General features: G+C 47.0%; 1 protein-coding gene across 1 annotated transcript; it reads right to left on the minus strand.

Moving 5' to 3' along the window:
- Positions 1–1,276: 1,276 nt before the first annotated feature.
- On the minus strand, positions 1,277–19,369 carry lgmn (legumain). The gene is made up of 14 exons (XM_080783268.1): positions 19,218–19,369; positions 18,693–18,856; positions 18,322–18,419; positions 16,324–16,405; positions 16,062–16,144; positions 15,870–15,945; positions 15,197–15,259; positions 14,825–14,891; positions 6,835–6,953; positions 6,243–6,332; positions 5,650–5,859; positions 4,973–5,143; positions 4,598–4,665; positions 1,277–1,891 (listed from the first exon to the last, which is right to left on the minus strand). Exons 2-14 carry the CDS (start codon positions 18,828–18,830, stop codon positions 1,849–1,851), a joined length of 1,308 nt encoding a protein of 435 aa, XP_080639394.1. The 5' UTR covers positions 18,831–18,856; positions 19,218–19,369; the 3' UTR covers positions 1,277–1,848.

The raw sequence follows: 19,369 nt of genomic DNA on the forward strand, positions 1-19,369 counted from the left end.
GATGTGAAATGATCCTGGGAAACCTCCTGCGCGTAGCTCTTCTTCCTGTGCTCGGTGTCTCTTTTATACAGAGCTACCCAGATCTTGCATCACCAAAAATGTTGTCAGCTTTGGAAACCATGGCAACCTGAAATCAACAAACATGGATGGGGTGACGGCCCGACGGGTCACCCTATGCCGCCAGAAAGGTCTGGGACCACCAGTAGTCAAATTGGACAGTAAATCTGAGAGTGTAAACATGGAGCCAAATGGACCATTTGGGTCCATTAGTTAAATAGAACTCAGGATTTTGCAGTGTAGTTTAGTTTGCCTATGACTCTTGAACTGTAGGTAATACAAATCAAAAGCTTTTTGTACAAATCAGCTGAGTTTGGGTTTTTTGCAATTAGTTGGAGGTTGACCCCTTCTTTCCCATATAATGCCTGTACTATTAGCAGGACTTGAACCTGCTAACTGTCTGTATCTGTAGCAGAGGCAACCGATCAAGTGCACTACACCATTGAGCCAAGGCACCTTTGGGCATTCAGCAGATGTCTCCTGGTGCTTTAGATTTTTTGAGTGGTGCAACCACTCCAAGGAACAGCAATGTCACTATGGGACTATGTAACTGTTACTATGTTTAGAGTACCAGTAGGGGGAAAAGTGGTGCTGTTGTGACAGAAACAGAGAGAGAGAATGAAATTGGAACGATACAGAGAAGAAATTGGAACGATACAAATTGGAACGATACAGAGAACCAATAGAGGGGAGTTGCTAATAGATAAAAAATAAATAAATTATATCTATTTTGTAATGTTAATTAGAAAGGACTGTAAATAAATAAATATACCTTCAATAACCCAGCAGGGAGACCAAATACCGTGCTGTCTTTACCTTAAGAATTAGTGAGTATAGCCTTTAAATCTTGAATGACAGTCACTGTACCATAAAGCAGTTATCTCGACACATTATAGTCATAGGATCAACTAGGTCAAGGAAGAAATGCCACCCTTTTTGACCTATAACATGACATTTTGCGCGCACACGGCTGTATTTTGCGTGTCTTAAGTACCAGGTCTTATTCCCTAACTTGAGTAAACTAAAGACCTGGAGGCGTGATCGATGCTTTTTGGCCACTCAGAACAGCCAAATGGCATTGATCACGCCTCCAGGTCTTTTGTGATATGTCAAACTTTTTTTCTTTTTTCTTCAGGTTTTCTTGATTCTGAATCCATTCCAACCATTAGTTTTTCTGCACAAAAAACATTCCGTGGGCTCACTGAAAATTCATTCATCATTGTGTGTGCAGTCCAGAATTTATTTAAAGGTCCCTGCAGTACAGCAAACATTTGGTGGCATGTCCTTTATATGTCATTAATGTCAATCAAACATTTGTGCAGGCTCCGGTCGCTGACAGACAGAAATCTTGTATCTCCATATTTCGTTTTCTTTTTTTTATATTAATGTATAATGTAATGTAGTATATTAATGCTTTACTATATCCTACAAGAGTGTAACACAAAAGTAGAGACAATAGCCAATTTTCTTAGTTTTGGATATACAAGGTTTCCACCAGACAGCGACAAAAGATCATATAAAAATCAAGTAAAGCAGTAAAACATTCTTCCAGACAGACAGCATCTTTCACAGTGACATAGTGCAATTCATTATAAAATGGGCCTTTAAAATCTGTAAAATAATAAAAAATATATCACAAGTTAAGAAAATAAGTGTTATAGTGTGCTGATGGGGAAAAACAAAAACACAAACAACACAAACATCAACTCTGCGTCAGCTTGATTCTTTAGCAGTGCAATGAGAAGTCACATCTTCTCAAGCCATCCAGTTTGAGACTTTTTGAGGTCCATTTTACTTTGAGAAATGGCACACGTAGTCCATGGCCTTCTGAATACTGGGGAGAGAGAACATTTATGTGAAGAATTAGTTTTCACAATGGCCAAAAAAGTAGAAACTCAACTCAACTCAACTTTATTTATAAAGCACATTTAAAACAACCATAGCTGCCACAAAGTGCTGTACAGTACATAGGTAAAACAGTAAGTAAACGCATAGACTAAAAACACAGAATACAAAGACAACACACAAAACAAAACACAAAACAAGGGAAGGAGGGTGGGGGAGGCTAGTTCAGGAACAGAGGTCTCATGCTGTGTTAAAAGCCAAAGAATAAAAGTGCGTTTTAAGCGAGGTTTTAAAAATGGCCAGAGAGGGGGCCTGCCTAATTTGCAGGGGAAGGTCGTTCCAGAGCTTGGGGGCAGCAATTGAAAAGGCTCTGTCCCCTCTAAGCTTCCGCTTCGCCCTCGGGACCGCTAGCAGCATCAGGTCAGCTGACCTGAGGGAGCGGGCAGGAGAGTAGGGGTGGAGGAGCTCGGAGAGGTATGGAGGGGCGAGACCACTTAGAGCTTTAAAAGTAAAAAGCAGAACCTTGAACTTAATTCTAAGGTTCACTGGCAGCCAGTGGAGAGAGGCGAGGATGGGAGTTATATGCTCTCTCTTACGCGTGCCAGTAAGAAGTCGGGCAGCCGCGTTCTGAATTAACTGGAGCCAAGCAAGGGAGGACTGACTGGCTCCAAGGTAGAGGGCGTTACAGTAATCCAGCCGAGATGTAATAAAGGCATGGATTACTGTCTCAAGGTGCTGCATGGTTAAAAAGGGTTTTACTTTTGCCAGTTGTCGCAAATGAAAAAAGCTAGACTTCACCACTGAGCTAATTTGGCGATCTAGCTTAAAATCGTTGTCCATTTTAAAGCCTAGGTTGGAGACTGTTGGCTTCACAAACTGAGCCCCCCCTGGCTCAGTTTGTGAAGCCAACAAACTAGATCAAGGGGAGGGGGGTTACCAGAACCATTTGGGGCAAACACTACTACCTCAGTTTTCTTTTCATTGAAGATTAGAAAGCTTAGGGCCATCCAGGCTTTAATGTCATCCAGGCAAGAGAGAAGAGCTTTAGGGTCAGCGTCTTTCTTCTTTAGGGGAACATAGATCTGACTGTCATCAGCATAGAAATGGAACGAAATGCCATGTTTTCTGAGGATGGACCCTAGCGGCAGGAGATATAGGGAGAAGAGCACTGCGGCTAAAATAGAGCCCTGTGGAACACCATACGACAACGGCGCTGGGGACGATTCAGAGCCAGCAGCGCTGACAGACATGGTTCTGCCCGTCAGGTAGGACCTGAACCACTCCAGCGCAGTTCCACAGATACCCACTAGGTGCTGCAAGCGCCAGAGCAGGACGCTGTGGTCGACTGTGTCGAACGCAGCCGACAGGTCCAGCAGGACCAGAATGACATAGTCGCCTGCATCATTAGCTATGAGGATGTCGTTAAATACTCTAACTAGTGCAGACTCGGTACTATGCCGGGTTTTAAAGCCAGACTGGAAGACCTCAGGGATCTTATGCTCCTCTAGGAAAGACTGTAGCTGGGCATAGACAACCTTTTCTAGTATCTTAGAGATAAAAGGCAATTTCGATATGGGCCGGAAATGAGCCAACACAGTGGGGTCGAGGCCTGGCTTCTTAAGCAGTGGTTGCACTACAGCATGTTTAAAACACGTGGGAACAAGACCAGAAGAGAGACTGCTATTTATGATTTTCAGGACCGTGTGAGCTACGCTGGGGAAAACCTCTTTAAAGAGGCGAGCCGGGATAATGTCGTGCGGCGAACCTAAGGCCTTTATGTGGCTGACTACATCCTCCAAAACGGACAATGTTACAGGTTCAAACGAGCTGAGCACCGCGGGACATGAGACACAGACAGAGGGGTCAGAGGCAGGAGCAGTGATGAGGGCCCTTGTATTTACCACCTTGTCAATGAAAAAGTGCAGGAAGTCATTACATATGTCAGCTGATTCAAAACAGACAGGCTGAGCGATATTAAGAACAGAGTCAATGGTTTGATAAAGTACACGTGGATTAAGACGGTTAGACTCAATAATATTCGCTAGGTGATCTCTTTTTGCCTCTTTGACAGTGTTCTGGTAGAAGAGCCAGGATTCCTTTAAAATCTGAGAAGAAACCTGCAACTTATCCTTCTTCCATTTACGTTCTGCTTTTCGGCACTCCTGTCTAGCTGCACGGGTTCTGTCATTAAACCAGGGCTCGGGCTTTGCCCTGGGCAGCTTGGATTTCATTGGGGCCACAGAGTCCATTATGGTCCCACACGAAGAGTTAAACCAAGAGCATAGTTCCTCTGTGGGAACAGCCGAGACAGACGGGGCACACAACTGTTCAAAGGCAGCTGAAAAGCGACTAGCAGTGCGGGGGTTAAGAGTCCGACAGAGTCTAGCAGGAGCCCTAGATCTATTCTCCGTACAAGAGAGAGCAACATCAAACAGAACAGGGCAATGATCAGAGAACGTACTATCACAGATCTCTAGGTTACGAATAGGCAGCCCTATTCGTAGCCCTATCCTAGAAACAATCACACTTGAGATGTAAGGCTATAAGAGGAACACATGGGGATTGGGGATGTATGATTTCGATTGCTGATTATAATAAAGTGACTAGAGCAAGTATATGCATTTTGTGCTTTTATATTAATTAAAATTCAAACTAAAAGGAAGGCAGTGACACATGCATTCATGCACACACAGACCTGTCAATGGAGTATCCTCCCTCACACAGGTTGACCAGAGCATAGAGGTGCCTCAGTGCATACTCATACTGAAACACAAGATAATTTCATTCATTGATATCAATACTATTTATTTAATCTGCACCGCAAGGAAAAACAATATATATGTATGTGTCTTGGACAATAGTAGTTATATTGCACCCAGCCCTAAATGCAATGCTCTGCCTAGAGATAAAAACCCCCACAAATTTATACTTGGCAGTTCAAGTACCACAGTGGAAATGAATATAGCATGAACATGCTACTTTGCAAACAGTAGATTGCAAAAGTCCACGGAACATGATTGTGATATAAGAATATGAATGTTGTGCAAATTCTAAAATGTTGCTACTATACCTCCATTTTGTGCCAGTTGAAGCAGTTGTGCTTGTAGTAGGTGACTGCGGATTTGTAGCACTCATCCTGGGAGAGCTCCCGTCGGTCGTTGAGAAGCGTCTGAGCCTTGAGCTTATCGCCAGTCACCCTCGCCACCACTCTGTTCATAGTCTCTGCCAGCATCTCCCTCACCTAAACAAGATTAATTTCATATTGCAACTTAACAATGACAACTAATTGTGAAATGTTTTAGGCTTAGGCAAAAAATAAAAAGCAAGGCTTTTGCACTCCTACAGGCGACAGGTGCGTAGGAGAGGGTTAAGTGCCCGACATAATGAAAAAGAACAAACACCCGCACACTGTCTTCAAATGCAGTAAAAAAAACTTTAATAAGGAAACATAGCAACGTTTCAGCCTATGCTGCCTTCAACAGATCTTTATGATAAATAAAGATAGCCTGATGAAGGCTGCATAGGCCGAAACATTTCGCTATTAAAGTTTCTTTCACTGCATTTGAAGACGGTGTGCGGGTGTTTGTTCTTTTTCAGACTTAGATGACTGACATTTACAGCCAAGAACACATTAGATGTTCTTGTTTGTACTACCTACAGTACCTAACAAGCACACATCACACACACACACACACACACACACACACACACACACACACACACACACACACACACACACACACTTACCTTAAGGTGGGTGTTGATCTCCATAAGCAGGCCTCTTACAGTATTGATGTCGTTGGAGGCCATCATCTTCCTCTTGAGGATGGCCAGGGGCACATCAGGGCTGGGGATGATGTCAGCGTCCACCACCGGCTGCAAGGTCATTGGTTCAGCTGGCTGGGCACCTGCCAAGCTGTTACCCTGGAACTCCATCACTTTCATATGGGCAAGAGTCTACAAAGATGAGCACATGAACCACTTACACCCTATATACTATAAGTTGACCGGGGTCCACCAGGGCCCTGGTCATATTACAGGCTTTGCGTATTTATTTACATTACTTAACAAATGTTACTACAAATGTTAAATTCAATTAAAGCACTATTTCCCTCACGATGACATGGACAGATCGCTGATAGATTATATTGACCGCTGAATGCTGATTAATCGTCCATCATCCCAATCCTGACCAACACTTTAGACTTACAGTATCCTGACTGATACAAGACCAACACTTTAGACTTACAGTATATCAGAGTATTTTGGTTGGCTGTTTAAAGGAAGTAGCAAAACAGAAATAAATTCCTCTTTTCATCAAAAAACCTTTTTTTCCTGACCTTGTTTCCAAACTGCTGGACGTGGCTGGTGTTGGTGTGGCTCTTCACAATCTTAAACTGCTTGATTAGGGTTTCCTTTGCCAGGTCCTCCTGTAAGCAAGTAGTGAAACACAAACCCATCAGAAAGTCAATCACTTGGACAGAAACATTCCTAGTCTGGAGGAAACCTCTGCCCAAAATACACTATCTAAAAGTCGCGACACGACATGTTATGAGCTTGTAGATCGGCAATGTATTTTCAGCAAAAGGATTTGGTGTAGTGGGGGGAGAGTTGACCGAGTACAGGTGAAGTTTACTACGTATAGAGGCTTTAAGTGGTTAAAATATTTGGGACATGCAACCATGGTGCATCAACCATTCAATCAGAATGTGTGCCTGTATTGCATTTCAACACTTCTTTACCTCATCACCTTCCCATGTCAGAATAATGTGCCATAATATTAAAAAACAACAGATTTTCAAGTGTTAAGACCAGTATAGCCAACACACAATGATATCATCGGAAGGTTTCAAATGGCCCTTATTGAGTTTCATGTGTGTCATCTGTTGTATTGGTGGGGGGTATTGGTATACACTGGACAAGTTGACGTACCACATCAGAGTCTTCCATCCATTTGATGCTGTACACATCTCCCAGGTAAGTGTCCCTCTCCTCATCATAGTAGCAAGCATAAGAAGATTCATGAGAATTGGCAGCAGTGGTAGCATACACTGTAAAAGGAGAGTAGGTGTTGCATTTTAGTTTTACATTTTATAGATTATGAATTTATTATGGTCATCGTATTTTCCATTCGGTCATCTGCCTCGTTTGAAAATAACTTTATTCTTTTCACATGTGTTGTGCTATATAAACGGGGAATGCCCATAGATCCAAAGTCCTGTTAGTCCGAACATACACACATTAAGGTTGGCGAACATGCACTGCTCCCGTGCTTGCGGTTATGTTTAGGTTAGGGTTAGAGATAGGGATAGTAATTTCGGAAGAATTAACCTTCTGACTAATGACACAGCACCTAAATAAACGTGAGGGGTGGGTGATTCAGTTTTTGACGCACATGCATTTCTAGGTTTTCTAAAAGAAAGTATAGCAGCAAGTAAGATACCTACAGTAGGTCAGCAAATATTGACTGTCAGTTGTTGAAGTTAGTATGATGTTATACTAGATGATACTGGACAATAGTAGTTATATTAATCAGCTTAGCAAGGCTGCTCACTTATGGGAGTTTGCGCCCCCTAGCGTAAACACAGAAGCATTATATAAACTCACAGACAATTTTGGCTGGGACTTTGAGACGTGATGACGTTGAGAACCGCCCACCGGTGCGCTGGTATAAAAGCGCGTCAACGTCCCTTAGTCTCCATTCATTTGTTTCTTCTCATGTGTGTAACACAGCGCAAGCGAAGTCTCCCAAGGTATAGCATCTGAGTTATTTCCACAAGGACGAGAAAACCTCTCGGTACCGCGGAAACTGCTTTCCTAGAGGCTTTGAGAAGTAAAGAAAAACGGTAAGTCCTTTTTCCTAAAACCAAGGTTAATAATAACTTGGTGGGTAATGTAACTTGTGTGGTGGCTCGAGCCCTGCTAAGTTTCTTTACCCGTGTGACGGTCTTTGACACGGCTAACAATAGCGTGTTTTTGCTTCCACACAAACTTCGGTGACTTAAGGTCCCGGACGTGTGACGGGCTAGAAACGGTCTCGACCCTTTGCTAGTTTCCACACGTGTGCCGGCATCGGTGGCTGCTACCATTAGCCTGCTATAGCCGGCACAACACACGCACGTACCGCGGCCTCGAAGCCCGTGACAGCGTGGTGAGCTGCATAAAATATAGTAATATTTCTGCTTAGCTTTTACGTCTGTGTCGACGGCCTGCTTTGACAAGCTAGTGTAGCCGACACAGCGCACGCACGTCCCGCGGCCCCGAAGCCCGTGACGGCGTGGTGAGCTGCACGAAAAATATAGTAATATTTCTGCTTAGCTCTCACGTCTGTGTCGACGGCCTGCTTTAACAGCTAGCGTAGCCGACACAGCACACGCACGTCCCGCGGCCCTGAAGCCCGTGACGGCGTGGTATTCTGAACAGCATATAGTAATATCTCTGTTTAGCTCTCACGTTCGTGTTGACGGCCAGCATTTAACAGCTAATAATAGCTCTTTACTCGGCCTCCACATACAACGTCCCGCGGCCTTTCGAGCCCGCGGCAGCGTGGTGGTGATCCGAAACGCGCAGCCTTGTGAAACTGGTTGATTAAACTCGCGGTTACTGTTGTAACCAGGGATATATGAACCAGCGAGCCTTGCCTGTAACGTGTTCGCGCAGCCTTGTGAAACTGGTTGATTAAACTCGCAGTTACTGTTGTAACCAGAGTTATATGAACCAGCGAGCCTTGCCTGTAACGTGTTCGCCCACGAAGCCTCCACCTACGTGGCTGCTTTTAACTCTGCTCTTCGTTTCCACGTGCTTCCTAGCCTCGTGAGATGGCAGAGACCACGTCCCGTCGCCAACGCCGCCACGCCCGGGCGGACGCTCACAGCCAGTGCATACAAAGGGCGTGCAAGTCCTGCAAGGGCCTGCTCGCCCATGACGACTTGCATGACGAGTGTCTCTACTGCCTGGGCTATGGCCATGCTGTGGAAGCGACGGAAAACCCGGAGCGATGCCCGCATTGCTTCACCTTTTCCGACTTGCTGAAGCGTAGCAGGCTGAAGCGTGCCCACAGGGCGTACCGAACCCAACGGGACGCCCACGCACAGGGGAGAGAGGACGAGGCCCAGCGTCAGGAAGCCTCTAGGGAGGCAGCTGACCCTAACCGCTACTCTCCGAGCCTCTTTATCGGAGCCCCGACCCCTAGTGAAGCAGCCCGGGCTGTTGCACAAGGGACGTACGATGCAGAGAGGGGACGTGGGGCCACGCCTGAGGAGGCGGCCCACGCCGTTGCAACCTCTATCGCACAGAAGGCCTACACTGCCGCTCTGAAACAAGGAGCCAGGCACTGGTCCCCTGACATGGAGGCACCGCTCCCCGACGCCCCTGACGTCGTCATCCTTGCAGACGACGACGCGGGCCAGGCACGAGCTCTCCCAGAGCACGACGCTGAGATGGACTCCGACGAGTCCTCATCTCAGGACTCAGCTTCCTCCTACACCTCTGAAGAGGAGGAGGATGACGAGGTGAGCGACGGCGAGAGCGACACCGGAATGGCGGTCCCGCCTCCAGTCGTCAAGACCGTTCAGGTGGCCGACGTCGCCGCCCCCATCGCGACACCAAGTGCTGCAATGGTTGCACCGGCCGACGCCGCTATAGCTCCGATGGCCCCAGTAGCTCCGGCCGAACCAGAGCTCCACTATGATAACACCGACATAGTCGACCTCTTCAAGAAGGCCACGATCCGCTGTGGACTGGTCTGGCCGGCCAGCCTCGAACCTCCGGTGTCTAAGGACACCCTATGCGAGCAGTTCCGCAAGAGGATTCAGGGCAACCCAGTGAAGTCCCAGATCAAGGCTGAGATCCCCCTCGATGACGGGTTCCTGAAATCCCTCATGACGTCTTGGAGACAGCCTTACTCAGCCTCCGCCTCTCTGACCGGAGGCATGAAGCTGCTGGACTGCGCGGGTCAACGGGAAGCAGGCCTCGAGGCCATGCCTCCCATGGACAAGTCCTTCGCCGGATGGCTCATGGGCGTTAATCCCAACGTTTTCCACGAGGACCCGGACTTCTCCTTGCCTTCGGACAAGGACGATTCCAAGATGAATAAGGCAGCGTACAGGTGCGCCTCGACTGCGGCCAGAGCGCTGAACGCTGCGACCCTTCTGCAGGGGTCAGCGTCCTATGTCCTGCTCGAGGCGGGTGACACACCTACCCCCGAGCACATGGCTGAGTTGAGGCGCCTGCACCTCGAGCTCCTCCGTCTCACGCAGGCCCAGACTGAGATGGTGGGCGGGACCATGGCGAGGCTTCTGGTCCTCGAGAGGGCCAGGTGGCTGGAGCTGTCCCCCAAGGTGGGACGCAACCCGCTGAAGCAGAAGGTCTCCACCTCGACGCTCTTCGCGTCCATGCTCGAAGAGATGCGCTCCCGCGACGGGCAAACGAAGACCGACACGGAGGTCATTGGCGCCTGCCTCCCGGCGTCCGGAGCACGGCCCAAACAGGCTCCGCCCTACAGGCCGTCCTACGATCGCCCCAAGGAAAGGGACGATCGCTCCAGGTCCAGGACGAGCACCTTCACGGGGCCCAAGTTCCCTGCAGGTCAGAGGGCTCAGCCGGCAGCGGCCTCTTCCTCTCGTCCACCGCGCACCCGCAAGAAGGGCGACAGGCCTAGACGCCCCTCGGCGTCTCCGGCCGGCGGCCCCCGCAATGCCAGGAAGGGTGGACCACCCGGCGGGAAGCCGAAATAACCAGACCTGCCCCAAGGGGAGACACCGGACACTGTCTCCCCCACCCGTCCCCGAGTTTCTCTGAAGCGCAGCATAGCGGCCACGGGCCTCATGCAGGACGCTCTCCACGCAGACAGGAAGAAGACTTGTTTGTTGAAAATAAATGTCTCTCCAAAGTTTTCTGTACCACCACTTTCTTTAATAAAGCAGTGTTCTCTACTGAAAACCGGTCTCGTGGGTCGACATTTGAAACTCAAGGGGTTGGGCCCACGGCCCGGGCCTCCAAGGGGGCCTGTGGCTGTCGGCCAAAATGCAAGTGTAACCACCTCGGACACGGCACCAGAGCCCAGGGTCCGTACGGCAGAACAGAGGCTCAAGACCCGAGTTCCGACCGTACGTTGCGCCGCTCCGCCACAAAACGGCTCGGAGCTGGCTTCGACCCCTCTGGCGCTGTGTCTACAAGAGTGGAAACGTTGTGGTGCTCATCCTTGGGTGTTGAACACCATCTCGAAGGGTTACAAACTACAGTTTGCCAGAAGACCTCCCACCTGTGGGAGCGTTCTCTTCTCGCAAGCGAGTGGTCAGGCAGCCGAAATTCTCCAAGACGAGATAACATCTCTGTTGGAGAAGAAGGCTATACGTGTGGTGTCGGCGGAGCAGAGCAACACCGGGTTTTACTCCCGCTACTTTCTCGTGAAAAAGAAGGGGGGGGGCATGCGGCCCATTCTAGACCTGCGGGCTCTGAACGGCTATTTGAAAGTGTTTCGCTTCAAAATGCTCACGAGCAAGGCTCTGCTGCGTATGATGCGTCGAGGGGACTGGTATACGACTCTCGATCTCAGAGACGCGTATTTCCACGTCCCCATCTACCCGCCACACAGGAAATTCCTACGGTTCGGTTTCAGGGGACAGATATACGAATATCTGGTCCTTCCGTTCGGACTGTCACTGAGTCCGAGGACTTTTGTGAAATGTACGCAAGCAGCCGTCGCTCCGCTACGTCAACGGGGCGTTCGGATAGCAATGTACGTGGACGATTGGCTAATTTATGCGGACTCAGAGTCGACTCTGCGACTACACACAGGATGGGTAGTAGATCACCTGACGTCTCTGGGCTTCAGCATAAATTACGCCAAGAGTGTCCTAATGCCGAAACAATCGATAGATTACATAGGCATGACACTCGACGCTGTGTCCTTCACGGCGCGTCTCTCCGACGAGAGAATTCGCTCGTTTCAGTCATGTCTGGCCTTGTTCCGGACAGGCAACAAGGTCCCGTTCCGGACTTGTCAGAGGCTGGCGGGTCTCATGGCTTCTGCGATATCCGTTGTTCGGCTAGGCAGACTGTACATGAGACCGTTTCAAAGATGGATGCAGTCGCTAAATGTGGGTCAGCATCGTCGTCATCAGCTTGTGCACGTGTCGATAGGGTGTTTCGAGGCGCTACGCCAGTGGAGAGGCACTCAGTTCCTCTCGGAGGGCGTGGTCATGGGGATGGTCACATCCCGGAAAGTACTCACGACCGATGCCAGCCTGTCTGGGTGGGGTGCCACCCACGAGGGCAGGACGGCCAGGGGTGTATGGAGTGGCAGCACCAAGTCTGCCCACATAAATTACCTGGAGCTGATGGCGGTGATGTTGGCGTTGCAGCATTTCGAACGCTTCATCAGCGGTTCCCATGTCCTGGTCAGGACGGACAACACGACGACGATGTGCTATATCAACAAGCAGGGGGGACTACGGTCCACCAAACTGCATGTGCTGGCACACAGACTGACTTTATGGTGCGACGAGCACCTTCTGTCGGTCAGGGCCTCCCATGTTCCGGGACTCCTGAACACGGGAGCGGATCTGTTGTCCAGGGGCCGGTACCTCTACGCGGCTTGGTCGCTGCACAAGACAGTGGCCAAGCAGATATGGGAGAGGTTCGGCGAGCCACGAGTGGATCTGTTTGCGTCGGAGGAAAACAGCAAGTGTCCTCTGTTTTTCTCCATAGCAGGAACGGCGCCGCTGGGCTTGGATGCCTTGGCGCACCGTTGGCCCCGGGGCCTTCTTTACGCTTTTCCCCCGCTGTCTCTCATCCTTCCCACACTGGAGAGGGTGAGGACGCAGTGCCTGTCGGTGATCCTAGTGGCCCCAGGATGGGGCTCTTGGAGGTCAGACATTGTCCCTCTCCTGTACGATCGGCCCTGGCAGCTTCCAGTATGCAGGGACCTATTGACTCAGGCGGGGGGCGAGATATTCCACCCGCGGCCGGAAGATCTAGACCTCTGGGCCTGGCCCGTGAAAGGCTGAATCTTGGCGCGGAGGGTCTTCCCCAGAGCGTCATCAACACTATTCAGTGTGCGAGGGCGCAGTCGACCAGGGACGCCTATGATTTGAGATGGCGATTGTTTGAGGACTGGTGTTCACCAGCTCAAGTGGTGCCTTTTCAAGCGCCAGTGAGGGTCGTTCTGTCGTTCCTCCAGGACCTCTTGGATAAAGGCAGAGCCTTTAGTACTGTCAAGGTGTATCTGGCTGCTATCTCTGCCTGCCACATCGGTTTTGAGGACAAGACGGTGGGCCAGCTCCCGCTGGTACGCCAGTTCATGAAGGGAGCTAGTCGTCTCCTTCCGGTGACTAAGTCTTTGGTTCCTTCATGGGACCTTGCTTTGGTTCTGGACTCTCTGTCCCGACCACCGTTTGAGCCCTTGGAGGAGTTGAGTATGAAGCTATTGTCGCTGAAGACAGCGTTGTTGATAGCTTTGGTGACCGCTAAGAGGGTCGGTGATATCCATGCGTTGTCCACGAGTGCGGAATGCATGAGGTTTAATGGGGATGCTAGGGTGGTCATGAAGACCAATCCGGCGTTTTTACCTAAGAACCGCCTGGCTACCCCGGTACCGATGGACCTGGTGGCGTTCTGTCCGCCCCCCTTTGCCTCTGAGGAGGAGAGGAGGAGGCATAACCTCTGTCCGGTGAGGGCATTGAGGTTGTATTTGGACAAAACTAAGGCGACAAGGAAGACTACACAGCTGTTTGTCTCCTGGGATCCCAAGACTGTGGGACTGCCTATCTCGAAGATTAGGCTTTCCCAGTGGATCGTGGAGGCTATAGAGCGGGCTTACTCTGGTAGGAATATGGTGCCTCCCATAGGGTTGAAGGCGCATTCCACGAGGGGTATGGCGTCATCCTGGGCCCTCTGTAGGGGGGTCTCTATTCAGGATGTTTGTTCCGCTGCAAGTTGGGCATCGTCTTCCACTTTTGCCACCTTCTATAGGCTGGATGTGACAGCAGCGCCGATGGCGCATGCGGTCCTGAGCGTGGCCTCCAGTTAGTGGAGTGACTCGGCTCCCTGGGGGGACATTGGTCTTCTCCAGGGTGCTGAGCTGGTTGTTCTGTCGGCTCCTCTTAGGCGCTTATGACAGACCTGAGCCTGGTTGGCTTTCCCAAGGAGGGGCAGTAGTCCTTTTGGGGACGTACTGTGGTCCTTGCTCACAGATGGTACGGGCCCTAAGGGTCCAGACTTCGCGATGACAATAAGGGAGTTAATAAAGTCTCCCATAAGTGAGCAGCCTTGCTAAGCTGATTAATATAACTAGGGGTTACGTATGTAACCAAAGTTATATAACAGCGAGCAAGGCTGCTCACTAGGATTCCCTTCTTGTTGCTTGAGAAGAGAACAATTGTTATCGAATGGAGACTAAGGGACGTTGACGCGCTTTTATACCAGCGCACCGGTGGGCGGTTCTCAACGTCATCACGTCTCAAAGTCCCAGCCAAAATTGTCTGTGAGTTTATATAATGCTTCTGTGTTTACGCTAGGGGGCGCAAACTCCCATAAGTGAGCAGCCTTGCTCGCTGTTATATAACTTTGGTTACATACGTAACCCCTAGTTATCAAAATACTGTAATTTCTTTGATTTTATTGGCACTGTACATACAGGCATTGCTGCCAGTTCTGTCATTCAATCATATTAACAGATGAGTCACTGTAATATACAGCAAAGAAATCCTGTGTTGTATGGGTGGAGCACAAATGTCAGTATTGGCAGATCATGTTCATTTAATTATGGGAAGCAAAAATCATGATCAAGATTCAAATTTGAATACTTTTGCAGCCCTAGCACTGTTACATGACTGCAGTGTTGATTGTCTTATGGACTTCATCATCACCACATGTTGTTCTGTTCTGGGAAGTGATTGTGAGTAGGTGAAGTGCAACTCACCATCAACGTCAGCAGGCAGGCGGGTCATCATTGATCCAGACTCACATGCTTCAATGTAGAACACCATCTGTGCATGTGTGTGCAGGAGGAAAGGAATGGGTGAGGAAGAAATCAAGTTTGGTGAGGCGACGCCATCACATTCCAGCAAAAATAATCTTGTACTCCAGCAATCACCTGATTGGCTTGATCTAACTATGCCATCAGAATTGTAATGGGTCTAATGTTTAACCACTTAAGCCCCATTTAGAAATTAAATTATTTTGAACAAGATCTACAGGATCACATTGTGACGTGTTGTGAGGATATTTTCTATATTTATATAAAAAAAGAAAAAAGTGGTTATAATGACATGCGCCGAATAGGCTTTCTCACCTTTTTGTACTTCTTGTTTTCATGCATGTAGTTTATGGTGTCCATGAAGTCTTTAACATGAAGCTGGGGAGAAAGAGCGAAAAGCCTCTTTAGAATTCAGTCAGGTCATTAATCACAATATCACATGAACACACACACAGGGCAGTCAGAAGTGACACCTCTGGAGCAGGTATCTTCGGTGTCTTGCTTAAGGAACCTTGACACATAGGATCTGTGCTAGGGCGGGAAATTTAACCGACTGAATCTTGCTCATGTAGGTTAATCAAATAATTAAAACTAAATACATGACGGGCGCCCACTGGCCAAGTGGTCAAGGCCGTGGCGCATGCCATATATAGGCTTTTGACCTGACAGCGTGTTGCGTGTTCGAGTCCCGTTCATGACGACCTTAGCTGCATGTCTCTTCCCTTCTCTCTCTCCCTCTTTCCTGTCCATCTTCACTTGAAACTATCAATAAAAGGCAGAAATGCCAAAAAATAACCTAAACCTAAATACATGTGAACAATGACTCAATTACTTAACACTTCCTCGAATCTTGTCACAAGTTGTTAAAAGTGCAAACCAACTTGAAAACAACAGTATTTACATTAGTTTAGATTTATGTGTAAGAATTGGGTGATTCTGTGTGGAAAGACCACTGTCCAAAGCAGGAAATAAATATGAAAATGCTTACATCATCATTAGGGAAGGCCAGGATTCCAGGCGCGCCATGATCAGTGAAATAAACAAACACATGATCGTTGGGGCCGCTGCCAAGAGAATGAATAAATGGAAACAATCAACGACCTGATAAACCAGTAAGGTTGATATTCACACACAATTTATTCAAACATTCCCTGAAATAGAAATTAATTTTCCTCCTCACCTATTCAAGACTTTGCCAGAGCCTCCTTTAACATTTTGAGAGTCACCTTTCAGCACTGCCAGGAAGTTTTCAGGAGTCACAGCCTTTCAGGGCAACATTAACACAAAGAGAGATAAAACAAGGGAGTGGAGTTTTAAAATATTGAAATCTACCTACGAAAAATCGTTTTAATGTAGATTCTCATGCCATGTTATGGTCGGTCAATAGCTATGATTTGACAGTATGTGCATGCACACTATTTGCATTGCAATGAATTACTCACATCCCCAGTGTAGTCTTTGGGAACTCCCTTGTACACATCTGTACCATTTGGCCTGTTGATTATGATTCCTGGTGTGGGGTTGCTGAAAATAGAAATATTATTCAAGTTTATCTAGGAAAGTGAAAGTCAACTGACAAAGCATGAACACAATGACATTGCGAAAAGGTTGATTATTCACCAATCAGGTGACAGGGAAGAGAGTCAAGGAAATGTACAGCTATCTCTCTTACTATCTATTCACTTGTCATGTGCATATCGATAGTACGATGAATAACAAAAAATAGAAGATCTACAAGCTCACAATATTTGGACAGTTTTAAATGCCCCAAATAGGAATGCCAGGTGGAAAGTGATAGAATGCACTACAGTTAAAGCTTAAAAGCAACCCACCAAAAATCACTAAAGTATAACCAGTAGTATTGACATACAGCAAGTATCGAAGTGGATATCAACATTTTATCATGTTATTCAGGACTTACATTATGTTAGGTTTGATATGATTCAATTTTGACTCACTGACCAAAATATTCAGTATAAATAAAAACAAGGGAACCGCTGTTCCAGGAAATAAGCTACCTTATGGTGAAAATATGACCTCTTATCATTATTGACTTAAATCTTTTTGATAGATAAAGGGGCTCACAACAGATTGACGAAAGTTCAAACATGGATTCCACAAAAAGTGCAAAAAAAACCATTGGACCTGGAATATTCTAGGAATATTCCCTTTATTTAAACTGCAAGTAGATTTGAATAGTAAATAATACAGGAGAGCCCAGTCAAACATGATTGCTATTACATTATCGCTGTAGCCTATATCTAGCCCAAACTGAAGCCAACAGCACTGTCAATCACACATCATGTCCAGCTTCCCTGTCTTATCTTAAAATGAAAGTAGACCACAAAGCGACTTGTTGTGTCCTGGCTGTTGTCAACAGAGAGGAACATCTTTCCAAATGCTAAGGGCTGGGCAAAATACAGTATATAGACAAAATATATCAGGTGACTATTGTGGGGATGACTATTGGTGCTTTCACAAAATATGTTTTTGTAGTCATCAGAAATGCCTATACAATAACTACGGTATCTTTCTGGCTATTCTATTATTTGCCTTTTACCCGGTCAAGTAAGTTCAGAAAATTACATCCACGCCATTATATTGCAGCCTTTAAAACCAGAAAAAGACACTTAGGCCTACTGTATGCCATACAATAGACAAAATCCAAGACAATAAATATAGTCTCCCCAAGATATTGGCCAATATTGATACATTGTCCAGCCCTAATGTATGAGTTGCTCAGTATGTGAGGTTGTGTTTGGATTGTCCTTATACTGTACTGTGGAAATGTCTGCAACGTTCAAGCAATACAAGTGCCTGTATTGTACATTTAGCATACTTTGTGAAGAAAGTTAGCTCAATTGATGTTTATAGATGTTAACACACCACTGCCCAGCTGCTTAGTTTTGCCCTGAGCAACATAACTCCCATATGAAGTCTAGAAAGGATAGCAAAATTAGTTCCTTGTGACTCTAGTCAACTATAGCTCAATGACCTCGTTTAGATCACTCTGTTAAGGGCCTTGCACACTGCTGCGTTTTTCGTATTAGGTCCTTGCAGACGCTGGTGCGTTTTCCGTAAAAACAGATAAAACGGCACACCCACAATTCCCTATAATATTCGGGTCTGAAAACGCAGCAGTCTGTACATTTAGTTCACTTTTTCTATTATTTTCACAACCTATTTTTCAACCATTTAGCAATCAACAAATGTTCTATGAATGCATGCAGCTTTGCACCCTCTATAAATCTTGTGAATCATGAGATTTGAGTTGCCATGAGTGTCATCATGAGTTATGATGACATTGATGTCATGGACCTCAATGCAAGTGGATGTACTATGTACAAGTATGTACTATGTAGGCAACAGAGGACCTGTAGGCCTACAGAGAACTGAGAAACACCAAGAGCATGTGAAGTACAAAGGAAAACTGAACTCACTCTTCATTGTTTCCCAGGTCGTCGTACATCATGACCACGATCTGCTCATCAGGAATGCCATTCTTATGAACGATCTGATAGGCATGGCAAGCGTCGGCCTGGGAGGGAGTCATGTCATTCATTATAATCAACTTCTGTGACCATTTCAGTTTTCTGGAACTGTAAATTAAATGGCACGTTAGGTGTGCCATACTTTCATAATTATATTTGTCTCTGTAATGTTATTACATGTGCACAAGTATCACCTATTCATAGATATCAATACAGCACATAAAATGTATATTGATTCCGTTTAGAAACGAGTCTAAATCTTAGGCTATGATAAGGTGGCATTGTGGCTAGCTGCGTATGCCAAGTTCCACTTGATTTACCTGGTGCCTGTAGTTGTACCAGCCATTGGACCCAGCTACAATCACCACCCAGTTCTTCCCCTTGTCGGTCTGCTGTGAGGGGAATGCAGCAGCCAGTCCCAGGCTCAGGCCCAGCAGGGCAACGATGGGAGAAAACATTCCCTCTTGCAGTGTTGTTTCCTTTACTGTATGTGGGTGACAACAACAAACTGACTGAACAAGTTCTCTTAAAACAATTCACGGCAACATTCATTATTATTTCTGTGCCAAATTCCCACCGAGGTGACAGTTATGCATTTTAGCTTTTTTGGAGGGGTTAACGGAATGACAATATATTATACACATTGTAAACGCACACAAAATCACACAACTTAACTGCCCGATGTGACGATGTCACATGACACGGGGTGGATGATACTCTTCTTTGGAAAGCTAACGTTAGCTCTAGTAGCAGTCAACCTCTAAAACCCTATATGCGGTGCGAGATAAACCTTAATAACAATGTAGTACCCAATACAATGAGAATATATTTCTAATTGTATTCACCTTCTGTTTTACGGAGTGTCTAGATGAAGCCGCTGCATGTATATCGACTCACCGTCGTCCAATTGTCAATTTATATAGACGTGATGTCGGGAAACAGCCTGGAGTTTACATGGGAAACCATTAAACCAATCCCGTCGCTGGGCGAGGACTGA

This window comes from Protomyctophum bolini, assembly GCF_963924005.1.
Source record: "Protomyctophum bolini genome assembly, chromosome: 15".
NCBI lineage: Eukaryota > Metazoa > Chordata > Actinopteri > Myctophiformes > Myctophidae > Protomyctophum > Protomyctophum bolini.

Excerpts from the sequence above, each read along its gene's own strand:
- lgmn (XM_080783268.1), bottom strand. The coding sequence starts at position 18,830 with ATGTTTTCTCCCATCGTTGCCCTGCTGGGCCTGAGCCTGGGACTGGCT. Across the intron at positions 16,406-18,321 it reads GACCTGGGAAACAATGAAGA|CAACCCCACACCAGGAATCA; the intron begins GTGAGTTCAGTT and ends TTCTATTTTCAG. Across the intron at positions 15,946-16,061 it reads TCTGGCAAAGTCTTGAATAG|CGGCCCCAACGATCATGTGT; the intron begins GTGAGGAGGAAA and ends TTCTCTTGGCAG.